Below are 17,745 nucleotides of genomic sequence, written 5' to 3' on the forward strand. Positions count from 1 at the left end.
TCTATTAAAATCTCTGCCCTGATTTGACCCTCTAATGATGGTTTGGTGTTTATATTTTATCCGTTTTTGTTAGTTTGTGATGTTCTCCGTGTAATAATGTGTTTAGTTCTTGTTTTAAAACGACGCTCCCGGAAGCCTTTGAACGCAGCACCACTTTCGCTCGAGCTGCTGCGCGACTCTGAGTTCGTCTGAAGCTGCCGCCCGCGCGCGGCCGCGCTCGGTGTCGTCACCGTCTGATCACCTGGTGCACTTCTCCTGCCTTGTGTTTATCTTCCCTCCACAGTTTCCCCGCGTGTGTGCGGCGCTCCCCGGGGGAGGAGGGAGGGAGAGGGAGGAGGGAGGAGGGAGGGGGGAGGGAGGAGGGAGAGGGGGAAGGAGGAGGGAGAGGGGCGGCGCGTGAGGTAGCGGCGCGCGGACCTGGCGGAGAGGAGAGGAGCTCGTTCTGGATGCCCCGCCCCTCTCGGACACGTTGCCCTGGGAGAGGCTGCACGCGCTGGACGGGATCCCTGCCCGCCCGCCTTCCTTCCTGCGTCTGCTGCTTTTTCATGGTTCCGCTCCATCACCGGTTCACCGGTTCACCGGTTCGGTCGGACACGGAAGGGTTGCCGCCGCCGGGAAACACACGCGCACGGTCCACTTCTGGTAAGTGACGGTTCTGGCTGCTCGCGCACACACCTGCCCGTCCTGCGGCTCACCTGCGCGCTAAATATTCTTGGTGTTTATTAATGAGCGAGCGGAGGACGGTGGAGCAGCAGAGGAGGAGGAGGAGCAGAGGAGGAGCAGAGGAGACGGTGGAGCAGCAGAGGAGAAGGAGGAGCAGAGGAGACGGTGGAGCAGAGGAGAAGGAGGAGCAGAGGAGACGGTGGAGCAGCAGAGGAGAAGGAGCAGCAGAGGAGAAGGAGGAGCAGAGGAGACGCCGGCTGCGCTTCTTTCTTTCTTTTGGAGGTGATGTTTGCGGTCTTTTGGAGGTGATGTTTGCGGGTTGGAGACGCAGCTCTGCGCCGCGCTGAACAAACCGATCAGGATGATTTCTGATGGAGAAAGTAAAGTTGTGTGTTTTATTTTTGCTGCTGCATCAGCGGCGTGAAGGCTGCGTGTCCTGCGGGGTTTTAAATGCCTCCATGTGGGGTGAACGTCCGCGGCGCCGCTCGGTCACTTGGACCGGCAGCGTGGCTGCATGTGGACGGACAGGCGACGGGAAGCAGGTCCATGTGTTTGGATGCTTCTTTCTTTTTTTTTTTTTCTTACATAATGTTGGACGACGTGCCCGTTTGAAGGAGGCAGAGGAGGGTTATTCAATCCTGCCGGCCTGGACTGAGTCACTGCAGGGCTGTACTGTGTCTGAGAAGCAGCACTCCGGATCCAGAACCGGAACCCCTTTTAAAAAATACTCAGGTCTCCATTAAGTTTATAACCAACAACAAGAAAAAGTCCGTCAACTTTTCTTTCATACGATATATTTTAACGGGTTCATTTCATTTTATGGTCTTTTTTTTACCATAAGATGTGAATATGTGTCCGAATTACTTTTTATAAATCTTAAAGTCACTTCCTAAATTAAAATGATTTAGTTATTTAATTATTCTATTTTCTTTACTTTTATCTGTTTAATTAATTGACTTTTGTCATCCATGAATCTATTTGCTTTTCACGCCAACAGAAATGAGATAAAGACGTTAAGAAGGTAGAATAATTAAAATCTTAATGACTAACACCTTTAACACAGGAAGTGGCCTGAAGTTAAAAATAAAAATAAGACCAAACAGATTATCTTCTGATTTTAGACTGTTGATTGGGTAATACAGGATATATTAGACGTCAGCTTGTTAATATGTGTTTGGTAAAACTTGTACAATCACCGCAATAAAGAGAAACTAATCCACCAGGTAACCAGCAGATTAAAATGTAAGAAATCTTAATATTAAAAAATTAATAAATCTTTTATTTGTATTGTATCACGCCGATGCTGTTCTGGCAGCCCGTTGGTGGGCCAACAAACAAACTACGACACTTTCTGTCCGTATTTTTTCTTAAATTTTCCAGCCGCTTCGCTCCGTTTCTATATTTATCTTTTATTATGAAAAATACAGAGCACCAAAAATCCATGTTTCCTTTTTAACAGTACGGTACGTACAAGTTAATAAAACGCAGTGTCCTGCTGAGTTTACGCAAATGTTTACTACTTAGAGGTTGCCGACGCGCTCCGAAACATAGAAAACAACAAAACAGTGCAAAAGACCAACAACTAAAACCAAAATGTAAAACAATTGTTTTGGTCAAAAACAAAGGATTGAGAGAGAACTCAGTTTCACCAGCGACAGGTCAAAGGTCACCGGAAGTTCGTTGTTGTCGTTTCGACGCCCGGTCGCTCCATTAACAAAGAACTCTTTCAACTTACTGACATTAGTGGTGAACTGAGTCCTGATGTTGATCAATATTGTACTGTCCTTTGTTTTCAAATCATTGTTGATCTGACTTTTGGGGTCAGTTAAGTCAGTTATCAGATTGATGAAGCTGCTGCATTTAAAACAGTGTTCCTCTTTCTGCTCCGCCCGCCGACGGGGAGGATTTGACGAAGTCGTAGTTTAAAAACGATGTCCGGCTTATCAGTGACGATAAACCGAGCTGATAAAAAAACATCTGATTCATGTCAGACTTTAATTTGAAGAGTCGTTATTCAGTGAAATTCCCACTACCGAGACAAAACTTCAAAAAAAGACCAGCGGTCTCAATTTTAAGCAGAAAAGTCGTGACTCATTTCATCCGGAGCGCTGCTTCGCCCGTACGAAGAAATATAAGAAACTAAAGACGAGGTTCAGTGTGTTTGAGGAGGTCGAGCTGTTCAGTGTTTCTGTTTCAGAGGTGAATTTATTTTTGAAAACACGTCTTTATTTTTAGACTCTTGTCTTCCTGCAGGTCCATGATGCTCTCTGCTGGCTGACCGTCTGACTCCAACATGTCCACCTCCGACTCGGATTACTCCATCGACTGGCTCGCCAGCGACGAGGACGACTACGACGGCCCGACCACGTTAATCCCTCAGCTCGCAGAGGAGCTGCCGTCGTCATCACCGCCATCGTCATCATCATCGTCATCATCGTTGTCGTCGTCAGGAGCAACGGCGACGTCCTGCAGGGAGTCTCCGACGAGCTGCTTTCACTCGGGAGCCCAGAGGAAGAGGAGGAGGAGTCACTGCAGGGAGGAAGCTGACAGTCCTGTTCAGGGATTTACCTCCGTTTGCGAGGAGGCGGAGCTTCGCTCCAGCAGGAAGAGGCCGGGCGGCGACGCTTCGGCCGCTCGGACGGACTCTGAAGATGAACTTTTCTCACGCAAGGTGAGACTTTTTGTTGTTGTTGTGGTGTTTTCCCCTGAATTACTCTGTACACACGGGAGCACACAGAGGCATGCTGGGTAATATTGTCAGAGAGTTGTTTTTTTTATCATTTAATCCTTTTTCTGTAGAAATCGAGTCAAAATGAGACAAATCAACTCCAGAAGTTAAAGTTATGGAGCCAAACGAGTTCACAGAGTGCTGATTAAACCGCCCGTCTCTTCACCATTACATAGTGTTTTTAAATCTGGTGTCTGGTGAGACATTCCCACGCTGGCCGGATGAATTCACACTGAGCCTGCTCAGACCCGGCTAACTTCTGGTTAGCCACATGCTAACTTGAATGGGGATCAAATAATAAAATCGTGCGTCTCTTCTAGACTTTCTTAATGTTATTGGATTAAAGCCTGACAGTGAAACGATGTCATTGAACTGCCGTAGTCATAGCGACGGAACAGACTACAGTAGAGATGCGGTCATGTGTCCACAGTGTTCTTGTAGTTACCCTCCCCGACAGAAGGGGGAGACAAAAGTTTCAGCACCGCAGGTTTAAGTTACCGAAAGAAACAGAAAACCAACAAACGCCAGAAAAAGACCTCCAAAAAAATCTGCTTAGAAAAAGTCAGTTCAGAAGTTGCTTTCGAATTATCTCGTTTTTAAGTTTTCCTCGTTTCTGTAGTAAACCGACGGCGGTCGTCGTTCACCTGCGGGTTCGTTATGAAGAGGAGCTGCTAAACGATAATTCTGCTCCCGTTCAGACCAGCTGACTGAATGTAAACAAACGATTTCAGGTTTGGAAGAGAACCGCAGCAAACAGCAACTTCACAACAAACTGACTTTCACGTGACTTATTTTTAAATGTTTGTTTTTCGGGGCGGACTGAAAGTAAACATAGAAAAAGGACGATGACGCTGGCTGCATCACCTGAAGGGGTGGAGTCAGCACCACCCACGGAGACGCATTAAGAGGAAATAAAGCAGGTTATAATAAACCGAATTACCCTTTAAGATCTTTGAGAACTGAACCGAGCTGGTTTAAAACGGTGAAAGTGCACAGAAATCTGTGAACAAGGGCGTCCACATACTTTTGCTGCGAATCTGCAGGTGTTAAAATTCATTTAAAAACTTTTACTGTCAGTTGAAATAAAACATTCACGAAACTCTGAAAGTTGTTCAGCAGATGAAGAAACTGAACTAAAGTTTACTGAACTGAACCATTAAAATGAACCGCGACGGATGTTTGAAGTGAAAAACTCGGTGGAGTCCTGAAGTCTCAACGGAGTCTCTGGTCTCGACAGAAGCTTTTAGGAACATCAGTGATTAATTCATTATTTATAATTAGTGTGGAGAAAACCATGAATGCTGTGCAGCAGGTCGCCGGCTGATGTTCGTCACATGATCTGATTATTTCACTCTTTAAAGAGTTTTAAAAAGTGTGAAATATTTTTCTGTCACACGAGAATAGATTTTTCTGTTTTTATATATTTGTGAAGCTGTAAAGGAAGTAAGGAAAGAAATAAAGAGAGAAGGAAAGAAGGAAGGAAGGAAAGAAATAAAGAGAGAAGGAAAGAAGGAAGGAAGGAAAGAAATAAAGAGAGAAGGAAAGAAAGAAGGAAGGAAAGAAATAAAGAGAGAAGGAAAGAAGGAAGGAAGGAAAGAAATAAAGAGAGAAGGAAAGAAGGAAGGAAGGAAATAAAGGAAGAAGTCCTGATAAAACGTGATGTCACCGTTCATGCTGCTGTGATGATGTCAGAGGTGTTAAAACTAAGACGTAAATCCACCGACGAACATGAAAAAGCTCAGGCTCCGCCCACCCGCTGCAGCCCTCAGGCTCCGCCCACCCGCTGCAGCCCTCAGGCTCCGCCCACCCGCTGCTCCATAACAAAACATATCAACAACAGAGACGTGACGGATCAATAATTAAAGTGCAGGGCGGAGCGAGCTGATATCAAACGGTGTAAGAGGATCCGCCGGTGCCGCCTTTCAGTCGGCCACCTCCACAACCTGTGACATCATCGTTACGGTCAGGTTCTCCAAATATGGGCGTCTGATCTTTAAACGAGTCAATCTGCTAATAGTTAATCAATATGATGAAAATGAGGAAGTGAGAATGAGTCATGCTCACACACACACACACACACACACACACACACACACACACACACACACACACACACACACACACACACACACACACACACACACACACACACACACACACACACACACACACACACACACACACACACACACACACACACACACACACACACACACACACACACACCCTCTCCTGAGGACGGCTGCTCTTAAAGTGGCCATTAAAAAGCACTTTAGCGCTGATAGCATGAATGCTAGCAGTGGATGCTAACCCCTCTGGTGTCCCTCCTAGCGCTCCGAGCTGCAGCGCTACGTCCAGCCGCTGTCCTCCATCCTGAGAGGCCTCCGGTCGGGCAGGTACTCCGAACGTAAGTGTCTCTCACACACCGTCCTCTTCTCCCAGTTTCTTAGTAGGACACGACAGGTTGGAGTTTGATGAGGAAGAATCTGACGTAGTTTTTAAACTCCTACTTTGTTTCCTCGTAGCTGCGGTCAGTTCTTAGTTCTTAGTTCTCAGTTCTTAGTTCTCAGTTCTCAGTTCTTAGTTCTCAGTTCTTAGTTCTTAGTTCTCAGTTCTCAGTTCTCAGTTCTTAGTTCTCAGTTCTCAGTTCTTAGTTCTCAGTTCTTAGTTCTCAGTTCTTAGTTCTTAGTTCTCAGTTCTTAGTTCTCAGTTCTTAGTTCTCAGTTCTTAGTTCTCAGTTCTTAGTTCTCAGTTCTCAGTTCTTAGTTCTCAGTTCTTAGTTCTCAGTTCTCAGTTCTTAGTTCTTAGTTCTCAGTTCTCAGTTCTCAGCTTCAGACAACAGACGGGAAGCTTCTGTTTTAAATGCAGCGTCTTCATCAATCTGATTCTGAACATAAAAACAATCCAGTTCAGAATCTTGTTTTCTTTTATGATGAAACAAACTCTTCAGGAGTTTTTATTTTCCGACTGCGTCACGCCGTGTTGTTGTTGTTGTTGTTGTTGACACAACTCTCCTCGATAAGTCCAGATGTTTAACATACATGTTGGAATCATAACAGATCTAATTACAGCGTTCAAAAACGTTTTATTTTTCTTCTTCTCCGTTAATACGAAAGACTGAAAGACTGAAACCGAACGTCCGGAAATAAAAAGACTCTGAAAATTACAGTTGTGGAACAAAAAGCCCTGAAGGATCAAAGCACTCGAGTCATTTAACATCTTCTCTAAACCGAGAGATGAAAGACGCTCGGTTTGCTCAGCGCCGGTGAAGATCGACCGGGCGCTCCACTTCCTGCAGGCGAGGCGCCGCTCGCCCCAAATCAAAGTCCTGAAGTCTGAAATCAAGTTCGACTGCAGGAGCTCAAATAAATATTCTCACATTACAACTGACGTGATGCAATCAGCACGTCATACATATTTTATTAAATCAAACCGTGCTCGTAATGCGAACCCTTCAGAGTAAAAGCCTCGAGGAGCTGAATTTAATAGTAATCCACATTAATCACTACGTGGGAGATTTCTTTCCACTTTAAACCACCGATCTGAACGTCGAGGAGGATCTGAAGGAAACGGAGACGAGCAGATCGACGGGAGCGATGATCCATTTATATGACATCATCTCAAATATCACACTTCTGATTCAAAGTCCCGACATCAACTACAGGATCTGAATTATCAGAACTACGTTACTCTGAGAATCTGGGACTGTTGGACTTAGTTACTCTAAGACTTAGTTACTTTAGGACTTAGTAACTTTAGGACTTAGTTACTCTAAGACTTAGTTACTTTAGGACAAATTTAGTATTCGACTTAGTTACAATTTGACTTAGTATCTTAATGACTCAGTTACCTAATGACTTAGTTACTATTTAACTTGGTAACTTCAGGACTTAGTTACTATTGGACATAGTTACTTTAGGACTTAGTTACTATAGAACGTAGTTACTCTTGGACTTAGTTACTATTGGACGTAGTTAGTATTGGACGTAGTTACTCTAGGACTCAGCTACTCTATGACTTAGTTACTCTTGGACTTTTTTACTGTGACTGTTAATCTTGAACTTGTTTCTCTCTAATTTAAACTTTGAGGAACTCCAGAACGTCGTAATTGTTTTTCCTTCGCGGTGTTTCATACGATCTCGATGATTTCTGCTTCACGTAACGTTTTATTGAGGAAACACTGATTTCTTACAAACTGCTGTAACAGTAAAAAAAAAGATTTCCTGGAACGCTGACATAAAAAACCCCGAATGATCCAGTGAGCGTCGTCTCGTCGTGGACGTGACGGCGGGACGCCTGCTGTTAGTTAAAGACGTAGTCTGAGTGTCTGGTGACGTCCGGCCGGCTCCGCGGGGCGATCGAAGCCGCGATTAAAGGATGTAGCTGCCGACGAGACGTAAACCTGAAACTCGAGTCACGCCGGGCCGCTGGCGTGTTCGGTGTCGTCGAGGCGTCCCGAGAATCCAGCCGACGACGCGACGCGACGACGCGACGGAGATCATCATTAGAAACGTGTTTAGATCGAACTGAAGACGCCAACGTGACTCAACATGTCTCTCTGTCTCCTGCAGGTCTCAGCGGTTTCCAGGAGAGCGTCGCGATGGACCGAATCCAGAGAATCATGGGGGTCCTTCAGAATCCAAACACGGGGTAAATACCTCGGAACAACTTCCACATCTGTTTGTCAATCCGCCGCCGTGGAAACGGCAGCTTAACATCGTCCCTTTTATCACGTGTTTCGAGCTCTTTTTCTTTTTTTTGGTCCGATCAGACGGAGAAATTGCGTCCACATGGCAGATAAACAGAGATGATTGGAAGCAGGCGGGAATGTTCGGTTGATAAAATAGTTTTGGCGAGGAGGTCGATCACGGCGCTCATTTATCGTCGATCTGAGGCCGCTTCCAAAACACTTGTGTTCTCCTAAATGTTGATTAAATATAAATCTGATACTCTGACAAACGGAGAGTTGCTGCAAGATTTAGCTCGCTGTACTTTCCAAAAAATGTCTTCATACAAATACTGAAGATCTTTGTTTTTTTCCAGCTGGTTTCAGCTTTTTGGTGTTTTAAATCAAAATACAAAAGCTTTCCATAAAAACAATTAAAAAAAGAAGATTTATGAACATAGAAGCTCAGTGAGTCCGTTCATTTTGCCAAAACCAGTAGAATACAGTAAAGACAGCTCTTATTTTAGAGTTTATTTTAGCCAGTGAACTCGGATCAGCTTGGAAACACGTTTAGTAAATTAAATTCAAGGTTTTCAACTCATTTATTTTCACATTTGAGGTTTTAAGATTTTACCCTGAAAACTAAAAATGACAAAAGAAACTCCTCAAAACCGAATCTGCAACTAACAGTTATTTTCATCATTGGTTAATCTGTCGATTAGTTTCTCTATTAATTAATTTGTCTATAAAGTGTCAGAAAATGGTTGAAAATGTCGATGCAAAGCCGAAGTTGCAGCCAAAAATCTCTGGTTTTGTTCTGACTAACAGTTCACACCCAAAACATGTTCACGTTTATCGTCACGGAGACGAAAAGGAACCAGAAAATAACAACTTCTGCTTTATTTTTTGATTAAAAAATGTTGGAAGCTTTTAATCTAAATCGTAACAGTGATTCAAAAAATACAGTTTATATCTTTGAGGAAGTCAAAAAAACTTTGAATCTGAGAATTTCATCAGTTCTCGGCCGTTTTTGATGCTCAGTTTTCAGTCAGCGGGTAAAATACTGATGTTTAATATGTTTAATCATGTTCACAAGAATGTGTGTTTCAAAATAAAATGTACAAAAGATATTCTAACGTAAAATAATTGGAAATCTCAAAGTTGAACTTGAGCGTCGTATTTTCTCCCTGAACTTTCTACGACCTCCGTTAACGTCGCAGATATTAAGTACGACTCCGAGGAACTTCAAACGGACTCGTGGACGTTGGCGAGCTGTTCGGTGGGCGGAGTTCGTCTCCGTTTGTTTAACAATCGCAGGAAAACGGCTGAAGGTCGTTTAATTCACTTTTCGTTGATTTACGGCTAAACAGGCTGTCGGGAACATCGAAGGTCTGACGTCAGTAAAGTTCATTTGTTGCACCTTTTGTAAGAAATTGAACAGCTAAAACTCTTTGATTTTTAAACTTCCTTTTGTTTCCTTGATGGTAACGACACTGAAAACAGGACGTCGACGTCGGTTCGTTGTTAACCAGACTTCTTCAGGCGTCTGCAGTTTGTTTCAATGTAGGACGAGTTACCAAAAATAAAAGTCTGCATCAAACTAATCCAGCTTTCACAATTATCAGCTACAAAAATGTCAAGATAAAAGTTTATAATGCTGCTTTTGTTTTGTAATAAGTAAAAAAATATGTTTTAAAATCTTTAAAGCAACTAAGTTTTCACATTGAATATATTTAAAATGTTAATTTAAATGATAAATGTTTCAATTATTTTGGCCAATAATGTCTTCAAATTAAAACGTTGCTGCATGAAGTTATTTTTTAACGGAGGTTTGTAACGTCGGGTGGAAACAGACGAAACTTCCTCCGTTGAGCTTCTTCTGGGACGCAGACGGACTTCACGCCGTTCCGTCCGTCTGCGCCGGACCGCACACGAAGCGCCGCGGCGTTGGTCGGCGTCCAACTCGACGTCCAACTCGGCGTCCAACTCGACGTCCAACTCGGCGTCCAACTCGACCCGTGAACGTCAGAATCGAACACGTGTACGTTCCGCGGTGGTTTCGTCCACCGGCAGAACATATCGGATGTTGTTTCAAGGCTTCGGTGGGAAACGCAGTCAGAGGCTATAAAAAATGGAAGTCAGCGGAGATATTTCCGGCCGTGAAGTCGACTCCGCTCGTGAATCTGCTGCCGTTCGTTCATGCCTGACGTTTATTTCCACCGCTGACGAGAACGTGAACGACACCGATGTTTGTTGTTTTAATTGAGGAGAAACTTTAACGGAAAGCTTTCAGAGGAAATATATATTTTTCCAGCTCCAAATTAAAACCCATATTAAAAAGGATTAAAAGGACTTATTGTGCAAATATATCAACAAAATCTACTTTCTCTTTTTACTGTGTAATTTGCAAACCTCTCCGATCTCTGTAGAAGATATTTCTGGACATAATTACATCCGAAAAAAACAACTTCTCAAACTAATGAAATCTGCTTTTCAGTTTAATGTGTGTCTGCAGCTTGTTTTCACTTTTTAATGTCTGACATTAAAACCGGCATGTTTCAGAAAATGAAAACAAAAAAGTTCCAGATAAATTTGACATTTATACGACATTTAAAAACAAACTTTTCTGACAAACATTTCCACTCTAAAGTCAAACTCAGGTCAAAACTTCAGGAATCATTCATTTAAATGAATATTTACAACAGTTCACAAATATGCAATAACGGTTGTGGCCACCTGGGGGCAGCAGAAACACCCTGAGAACACAACACTTGTTCCTTAAAAGAAAGACTTTTAAAGCTGCAGCCAACAATTAACAAAAAGGGTTTTTCTTCAGTAATCAATTGATTTTCAACGTATAAAAATGCCGATTACAATCACTTTCCAAAAAAGCCTGTCTGTCTGTACCTTTAAGAGATAATTGATATCCCTGTCTTCTGATTGGCTGACTCTTTTCCTTACCGGACCAACCACAGTCTCTCTTTGGTCCTCCCTAGCTACCTCGGCGACACAACGACCTACCGCTCTGTTTTCCTCTGCGTAACGAGGTCGGACAAGCTTCGGGCCGCACGTGGAACATCGGCGTCAGTTTGTGACATCACAAACTTACATAAGTCCAAACAGCGCGGTCACTGAATACAGGCCGCGTGCGGGCCGAGTGTTTCGACACTTTCGACGGTATTTATAGCTCCCCGACCCGCTTTTTGAATCAGAAAAGAAAATCTGATATCTCCACGATATGGGACCTTTAAAACGGGGAACGAAGCCTCCTACGAAATACGAGCTCCGACAACGTGAGCAGTAACTCTCGGAGCAGATGTGTATTTTTGGCGCTCAGGTGTCCGAGTGTGACGTCGGCGTTCATGCTTTCTCCTGTGGTGGCTGGGAGAGGTGGGCGGGGCCTCGCCGCAGGGCTTACTGCTCTATTTATAGCCTGTGAATGGAACAGGCACCTCCTCCCTCCTCCTCCTCCTCCTCCTCCTCCTCCCCCGCTGCCACGTGTGGGCTGCAGCCTGCGTGGAGCTGCGGTCACATTTCTCATGTGGAGCTCAACATGCTCCGCTCGTCTCTCGTCATGTGACGCTCAGATAGCATCGCACGGGCGGGGAGGAATGCAGCTACGCTCGGATCGACCCTCCTCCTCCCCCTCCTCCTCCTCCTCCTCCTCCTCCTCCTCCTCCCTCATGGGCTTTTTATTTATTCAGTCTTTGTGCTCTTTCACATTGTCCACCAATCACATAAAGCCTCCGCCGGGCTTCATGAGGTTTATGTAATGGCCACCGGCGAGACGTCCCTAAAACCATCTGAGCTGCCGGCGGCTCGTCTCCGACTCTCTAATCTGCTCCGCTGTTACCAAAAAAATAAAATGTCAGTTCGGACTGAAGAAACAAACGACTTCACCTCCGTCCTGCAGCAGCAACGTTTCCTCCGTCACCGGTGGAGAAAGTACTTTTCCTGCTGTTTGAAACTCACCACAGTTTAAAGGCTAACGGCCTTTTTTTTTTTTTTTTTTAACGACTTATAATTAATATTTCTACGATCAACAATGTGACTAAGCTGGTTTCCACCAGAATTTAACAACATTTTGAGAAAACTGACAAAAGAAAATGCAAATTAAAGTATTTTTCCGTCCAGTTCATTATCAGCAGTTTGTGGAGATAAACAGCAGGTGGCGCTGATTCTCCAAACAAATAACGGTGGTCAACAAAAAAAGGTCGTTTTTCTTTGTCTTTTCGTTAAAATCGATGAACAAAGAGTCATTGGATCAGATAGTTCCCTGGTGGAGACCAAAATCAGAGCTAAAAAAAACGAGTGAATAAATGGACGTAAACTTCAACATTGTTTAAAAACCTGTTTATTATGTCAATATGCTCTCGACTCGCTTCTGCTGCCCCCATGTGGCCGAAGAAAATATGTCACTTTTTGCACATTTTTAACATGATGTTTTCTGAAACATGCAGTCAGGACGTTTTAAGTCTTTTTGAAAACCTGTAAAATAATCTTTCATTTGTCTTTTTTAACATTTGCTCGTTTGGGTCGAGCGTCTGTTTTCTCACCGGTAGAACAATTATGATTAATAAAGTAACTACCTAACCTAACCTAACCTAACAACCTTCCTGTTTCATTTCCTTTAGTTTCACAAAAAGAAGGACTTGAGGATGTATTTTTACAGAAAGTACATTTCTGTGTCAGCAGTGCTGAACTCTTACTGCCAAGTGGAAACTTGTGATGAAGTACTTTCACACCGTGGCGTCAACAGTTCTGCTAATAACGTCTGAAAACTCTTTTCTCTGTTGTAGCGGACGCTTCCTCAGCATTGTTCTGAAAATAGAGGAAATGCTTCAGAGTTGGTTTCCTCACATCGGACCGGATCTGAACCCGACAGACGACGGCACTCCGGCCAAGAGGCTAAAGGTGAAGATCCCTTCAAATTCACCTTCTGATGTTTCCTGCTTCCTTCTGCAGAATATCTTTTGGTTTTTGCACCTTTGGTCACAAAGTACAGCGTTTAAAACGGTTATGGTCGTTTATGTCGTCTGAAATATGATAAAAAAAGTCATACGTCCAAATAAATATCTGGGTATCGTGTTGTGTTGAGAACACGAGAACCCAAAAGAAAACAGAAGCAGGAATAATGAATGAAAACCCGTTTTATTGAATATAATCTGTATGTATAATGTGCTCCTGAAGTTCAACCTTACTTCCTGTTTCCTCTGCAGCAGCAGCATCACGGCAGCGCCCCGCCTCCCCCGGCCCCTCCCCCTCCTCCGCTTCCTCCTCCTCCGTCGTACTCCTCCACCCACCTCAAGTGGCTTCACGCGTCTCCCGTCGGCTCCCCGAAAACCCCCGAAGCGTCGCCCTCCGGCCACCGGGAGGCGACGCAGGACAACGCCGTGTCCTCCAGCACCGACTCGCCCGCCGGGCCTCGTCCGCCCTTCAAGATCCGCTCGCCGTGTCTGGAGCGCCTCCTGCAGGCGAAGGAGAGCATCATCGCTCCGAGGAGGCGCGCTGCCGCCGCCGAGCGGCTGACGAGGTGATGATCGCGGTCTGAGGACGGCGCCGGGGGGGAGGAGGACGGGGGGTTCTCATCACGGAGCCGGGAGACACGACAACGCCTTAAAAACAGCCCGACTCAGCGTTTCCTCCAAACGTAACGCTGTCGCTCCGACTTCAGGTCGAACGTGAGAAGAGAAAGAAAAAACAAACCGGGAGAACTTTGGATGAAAAAAGTCTCGATGACGTTGAACATTTTACAAACGGAGACGAAACCGTCTTCAGAAGGTCTTTCTACGTCACCTGTAATGAGTCCAGCGGTCGCTATGGAAACACCGAGAATGTACCCGGCTGTAATTTATGGATCTTAAAATATGAATGAATGCACATTATTCCAGTTTGCTACAGATGGAGACTCGTGTTTTTTGTTTTTTTCATACATGAATACTTTTTTTGACCGTTACGTACGTTTGATCTGCTTCTCTTTAGGTTGTCGATGATTCCTCTACCTCACGCTGATTCCACGTCGCGGTAAAAAAAACAACAACAAACAAAAAAAAACAGAAACTTTCCAGAATAAAAATAAAAAAAATAGTTTTTGAGCCCAAGCGTTTCGGAAATCATTCTCACGCCTCAGAAGAGAGTTTAAAAAAAATAATAATTCACGACCTTCCAGACTGCTCGGTTATTAAAGGAGTTCACGGGAACACTTTCATTTGAACACGAACAAACATGAAACCGGAGGAACGTCGGAAAAATGATGGATTCAGATTTTCACCTCGAGAGCGATGAAATCCAGAATATTACTTTCACTACATTTGGAGTCTAAAACAATCGGTACTAAAAAAATAAACGTTTGTATTCACGTGTACAAACCTGCGTTGGTTGATTATATTTTTGGTTAAAAGATTAAAATCCGAGGAGTCCGACACTCATCGCTGTCCCTGAACTCATCTTATTAACGCTAACGGAGGTTTAAATCATAAACTCCACGTAGCGTTTGAGTCCCGTACAAAAAAAGGAATCTAAATCCATCCTTTCGCCGTGCGTGAACGTGCCCCCCCCCCCCCCACTGATGGCCTTTTTGTCATTTTTTTGTACTTCTGAAAAATAAACGTGACGTCTGCTTTCTGAAAACGTTCCCGTCTTTCTTCCGAAATCAAAAACCTCAGAACAACAAATCAGTTATGCAGCATTTTATTGTTGTTGTTTTTGTGTTTTTTGTTTTGTTTGTTATTGTTGTTGTCTTTTGCTTTGGGAAAAAAGTCGGCATCGGCAAATGAAAACAATAAATATGGATAATTATGCAAAACATTTTCCTAATGAAGCATTTTACACAATGTACAAATATTCTTTTTATCTTCCCGGCTGGATCGTCTTCTATACACACGAATAAACAGACCTCCATGCAGAAACCCGGAAGAAATGGGATGTGGAGTTCAAAAAGAAAAAAGAGAAAAGAGAAACACTAAATGCACTTCTCGTGTGGATTTCGTGTCGTTTAAAAACTGCTAATAAACCACGAAGAGAAATGAAAGTTTTTTTTGTGCCGTCTGACGTAAAATGTAAAAAGTCCGTCTGCTCCGGAGTTTCCTTCGACTGGTGCATCCGTGTTGCGTGTTGCGTGTTGCGTGTACTTCAGTAGTCCGTGTCGGAGCCCTCGGCGTTGTCCACGTTGCGTGACAGCATGTAGTTGTCCATGTCGATGGAGCGGCAGTTGTTGATGGCGTAGCGGAGGCGCTCGGCCATCACGGCCTGGCTGGAGTACGGAGGAAGACGCAGCTGGAAGAAGCACGTCTGGGAGGTCGGCAGGCTGTCGTACGGCTGCAGGAGGGAACGCAGCATTAACGGGGCGGGGGGGGGGGGGGGGAGTACACTTCCTGTCGGGAGGTCGAAAAGCTTCAGAAACGTAAGTCTTATCTGTAAATCTAGTTTCGATATCTAAAGATGTTCTGACAGAACTCCCACAATGCATCTCTGCACAGTCCAAACTCTCAATTAAAGAACTGAAGCTACGTTACGAGCACAATCGATAAGTCGACATGAAAGATAATATTTTAAATGTCAATAATAAACCAGCGTCGGTATTTTGGGCCGTCGCCATCTTAGAACAGGAAGTGACCATATTCGGACGAGCTGGGGGAGGAGCCAGTGGATCTGACCGATCTGATTGGAAACCTGACGATACTACATCCCACCCACCGATAGCTGTAACCTGACTGCACCACAGGCCTGTCAATCAAACAGACACGCCCCCAAAAACAGGTCTTCTTGAATCTTCTTTTCTAATGAATGAGGGATTATTTTCAGATGGACCTCCAGAAAACTAAGAAGAAGGAGTGACTTTAGCTAACAACACCGAGATAACTGATGGACACATTTTATTCACTTTGGATTTGATGAGAGAAGTTGAATGGGAGTCTATGGAGCCGGAGGCTTTTTGGAGCCGACCTCTAGTGGCACTCGCTGGTATTGCAGCTGAAGACACTTCTGGATCAGAACCATTTTACAGACCTGAAGCTACGAACTCTTTGAGAAACAGTCTGTTCTGAGGATCTGTGTGTTTCTGTTTCTTTACGACTCCCTCCAATAAATAAAAGAAGTTCAATCCTTTCGTAAACAACAACAACAACAAACAACTGCAGAAGCAAACGGTGAATAACAATAAAGTGGAGTTCTTTGGTTGCCGCTCACCCGGTCCACCTTCATGATCTGAAACCTCTGCGAGATGTCGGCCGTGTTGGCGGGCAGCCGGGAGCGTCCGGAGACGAAGCGCATGAAGAGGACGCGCTCCTCGTTGGAGAACTCCTCCAGCGTCTGCCAGAACCACTGGACCAGCGCGTGCTGCTCGTCCACCTCCCGGTACCGGACCACCTTCTTCAGCACGTCGCAGCAGATCTCCGGCATGCCGCACACCATCTGCTCCAGCTGCTTGGCCGTCAGCAGCGACAGCAGCGGCACCGGCACGATCCACGACATGCCCTCGCGCACCGCCGCCACCTGGTGGCAGGACGGAGAACAACCGTTTAAAACTAAAAAGCCAAGTGGTTTTTTTCTAAATTTTTTATTCATGTAAAAAAAAAAAAATTCTTAGAAAAGAGTCAAACGTGAATCCATCCGGCGCGAAAATAGTCCCCAACAAATATTAGTTTGCTATAAAAAAAAAGATTTATGAAACCATGGAGCCCTTTTTTTTTTTTTTTAAATGGAGTGCAGCACCGGTTAAAACCAGACGGTTTGCCGGTACGATTCCTGGTTGGTGCTGTTGACGTGCAGCTTTTCTCAAGAAGCTGGCGAAGATTCGCTCGATTACATCTCTAGAAATGTGATATTATTATAATTCGGCTTGTGTGAAAGTGAAAGTAAAACACGTTGGTGCTGCTCCTGTGTTCAACAGCAGGGCGGGCGTCTCTTTTTAATGAAAGTTCATTGATATTTCACCGTTTCTTATTATCTGTATTTATAATACGAATCGTCGGCACGACCGAGAAATGAAACTCCAGTTTTGAGTCCAGCAGCTTCACCCTTTAAAACCTGAGACACTTCAGTTCGTACCTGTCGGTCGATCTCGTGCAGCCGGTACTCGATGGCTCGCTCCACGTACTCCTTCCTGTTGGAGTACGTCAGCGGGATGCTGTTTCCTCCCGGGATGATGGGCACCATTTTACCGTCTGCACTCTGCCCGACAAACGAATCCAGAGGAATCATCTGGAAGACAAAAACAAACAGTCTCAGAAAAACCTGCTGATGGACCACAGACCTGTCAATCAAACAGACACGCCCCCCAAAACAGGTGTTCTTGAATCTTCTTTTCTAATGAATGAGGGATTATTTTCAGATGGACCTCCAGAAAACTAAGAAGAAGGAGTGACTTTAGCTAACAACACCGAGATAACTGATGGACACATTTTATTCACTTTGGATTTGATGAGAGAAGTTGAATGGGAGTCTATGGAGCCGGAGGCTTTTTGGAGCCGACCTCTAGTGGCACTCGCTGGTATTGCAGCTGAAGACACTTCTGGATCAGAACCATTTTATAGACCTGAAGCTACGAACTCTTTTATATCCAGACTGTGCAGGTAACTCTGATATGTTGAAGTCGGACTGTTTGTTGGAATTTTTAGGTTCATATTTGGAAAATTTAGAAACAAGATATTTTCACCCATTTTCACAGATTTGTTTAAAAAAAACCATA

The 17,745-nt window shown here is 44.4% G+C and overlaps 2 protein-coding genes across 11 annotated transcripts in view; one reads left to right on the forward strand and one right to left on the reverse strand.

Moving 5' to 3' along the window:
- Positions 1–401: 401 nt before the first annotated feature.
- On the forward strand, positions 402–14,687 carry LOC138631160 (circadian-associated transcriptional repressor-like). 5 transcript variants are annotated; one of them, XM_069715945.1, is made up of 7 exons: positions 402–828; positions 883–945; positions 2,917–3,334; positions 5,723–5,798; positions 7,963–8,041; positions 12,857–12,971; positions 13,277–14,687. In XM_069715945.1, the coding sequence occupies exons 3-7, from the start codon at positions 2,957–2,959 to the stop codon at positions 13,592–13,594; spliced, it is 966 nt and encodes a 321-aa protein (XP_069572046.1). In that variant the 5' UTR covers positions 402–828; positions 883–945; positions 2,917–2,956; the 3' UTR covers positions 13,595–14,687. The 5 variants fall into 5 exon arrangements, with proteins under 5 accessions (XP_069572046.1, XP_069572045.1, XP_069572044.1 ...); XM_069715944.1 differs by having other exon boundaries at positions 402–642; positions 731–945; XM_069715943.1 differs by having other exon boundaries at positions 402–945.
- Positions 14,688–14,731: 44 nt separating this feature from the next.
- Positions 14,732–17,745, reverse strand: part of herc1 (HECT and RLD domain containing E3 ubiquitin protein ligase family member 1) — a 52,649-nt gene continuing 49,635 nt past the window's right edge. For all 6 annotated transcript variants that reach the window (XM_069715915.1, XM_069715914.1, XM_069715912.1 and 3 more), the window contains 3 exons: positions 17,106–17,258; positions 16,245–16,550; positions 14,732–15,374 (listed from right to left, as the gene is read on the reverse strand). In XM_069715915.1, coding sequence (XP_069572016.1) covers positions 15,189–15,374; positions 16,245–16,550; positions 17,106–17,258 — 645 coding nt within the window. In that variant the 3' untranslated portion in view covers positions 14,732–15,188. The remainder of the gene's footprint in view (positions 15,375–16,244; positions 16,551–17,105; positions 17,259–17,745) is intronic.

Source organism: Brachyistius frenatus, unplaced genomic scaffold (assembly GCF_029030835.1).
Source record: "Brachyistius frenatus isolate BFR_SWC_R1_liver_20210118 unplaced genomic scaffold, ASM2903083v1 Contig_150, whole genome shotgun sequence".
In the NCBI taxonomy this organism is placed as follows: Eukaryota; Metazoa; Chordata; class Actinopteri; family Embiotocidae; genus Brachyistius; species Brachyistius frenatus.

What these genes read in the sequence shown, in the direction of transcription:
- LOC138631160 (XM_069715943.1), top strand. Translation starts at nt 2,957, where the DNA reads ATGTCCACCTCCGACTCGGATTACTCCATCGACTGGCTCGCCAGCGAC. An exon ending in ATGAACTTTTCTCACGCAAG is followed by an intron (nt 3,335 to 5,722) that starts GTGAGACTTTTT and finishes TGTCCCTCCTAG; the next exon opens with CGCTCCGAGCTGCAGCGCTA. An exon ending in GTCGGGCAGGTACTCCGAAC is followed by an intron (nt 5,799 to 7,962) that starts GTAAGTGTCTCT and finishes TGTCTCCTGCAG; the next exon opens with GTCTCAGCGGTTTCCAGGAG.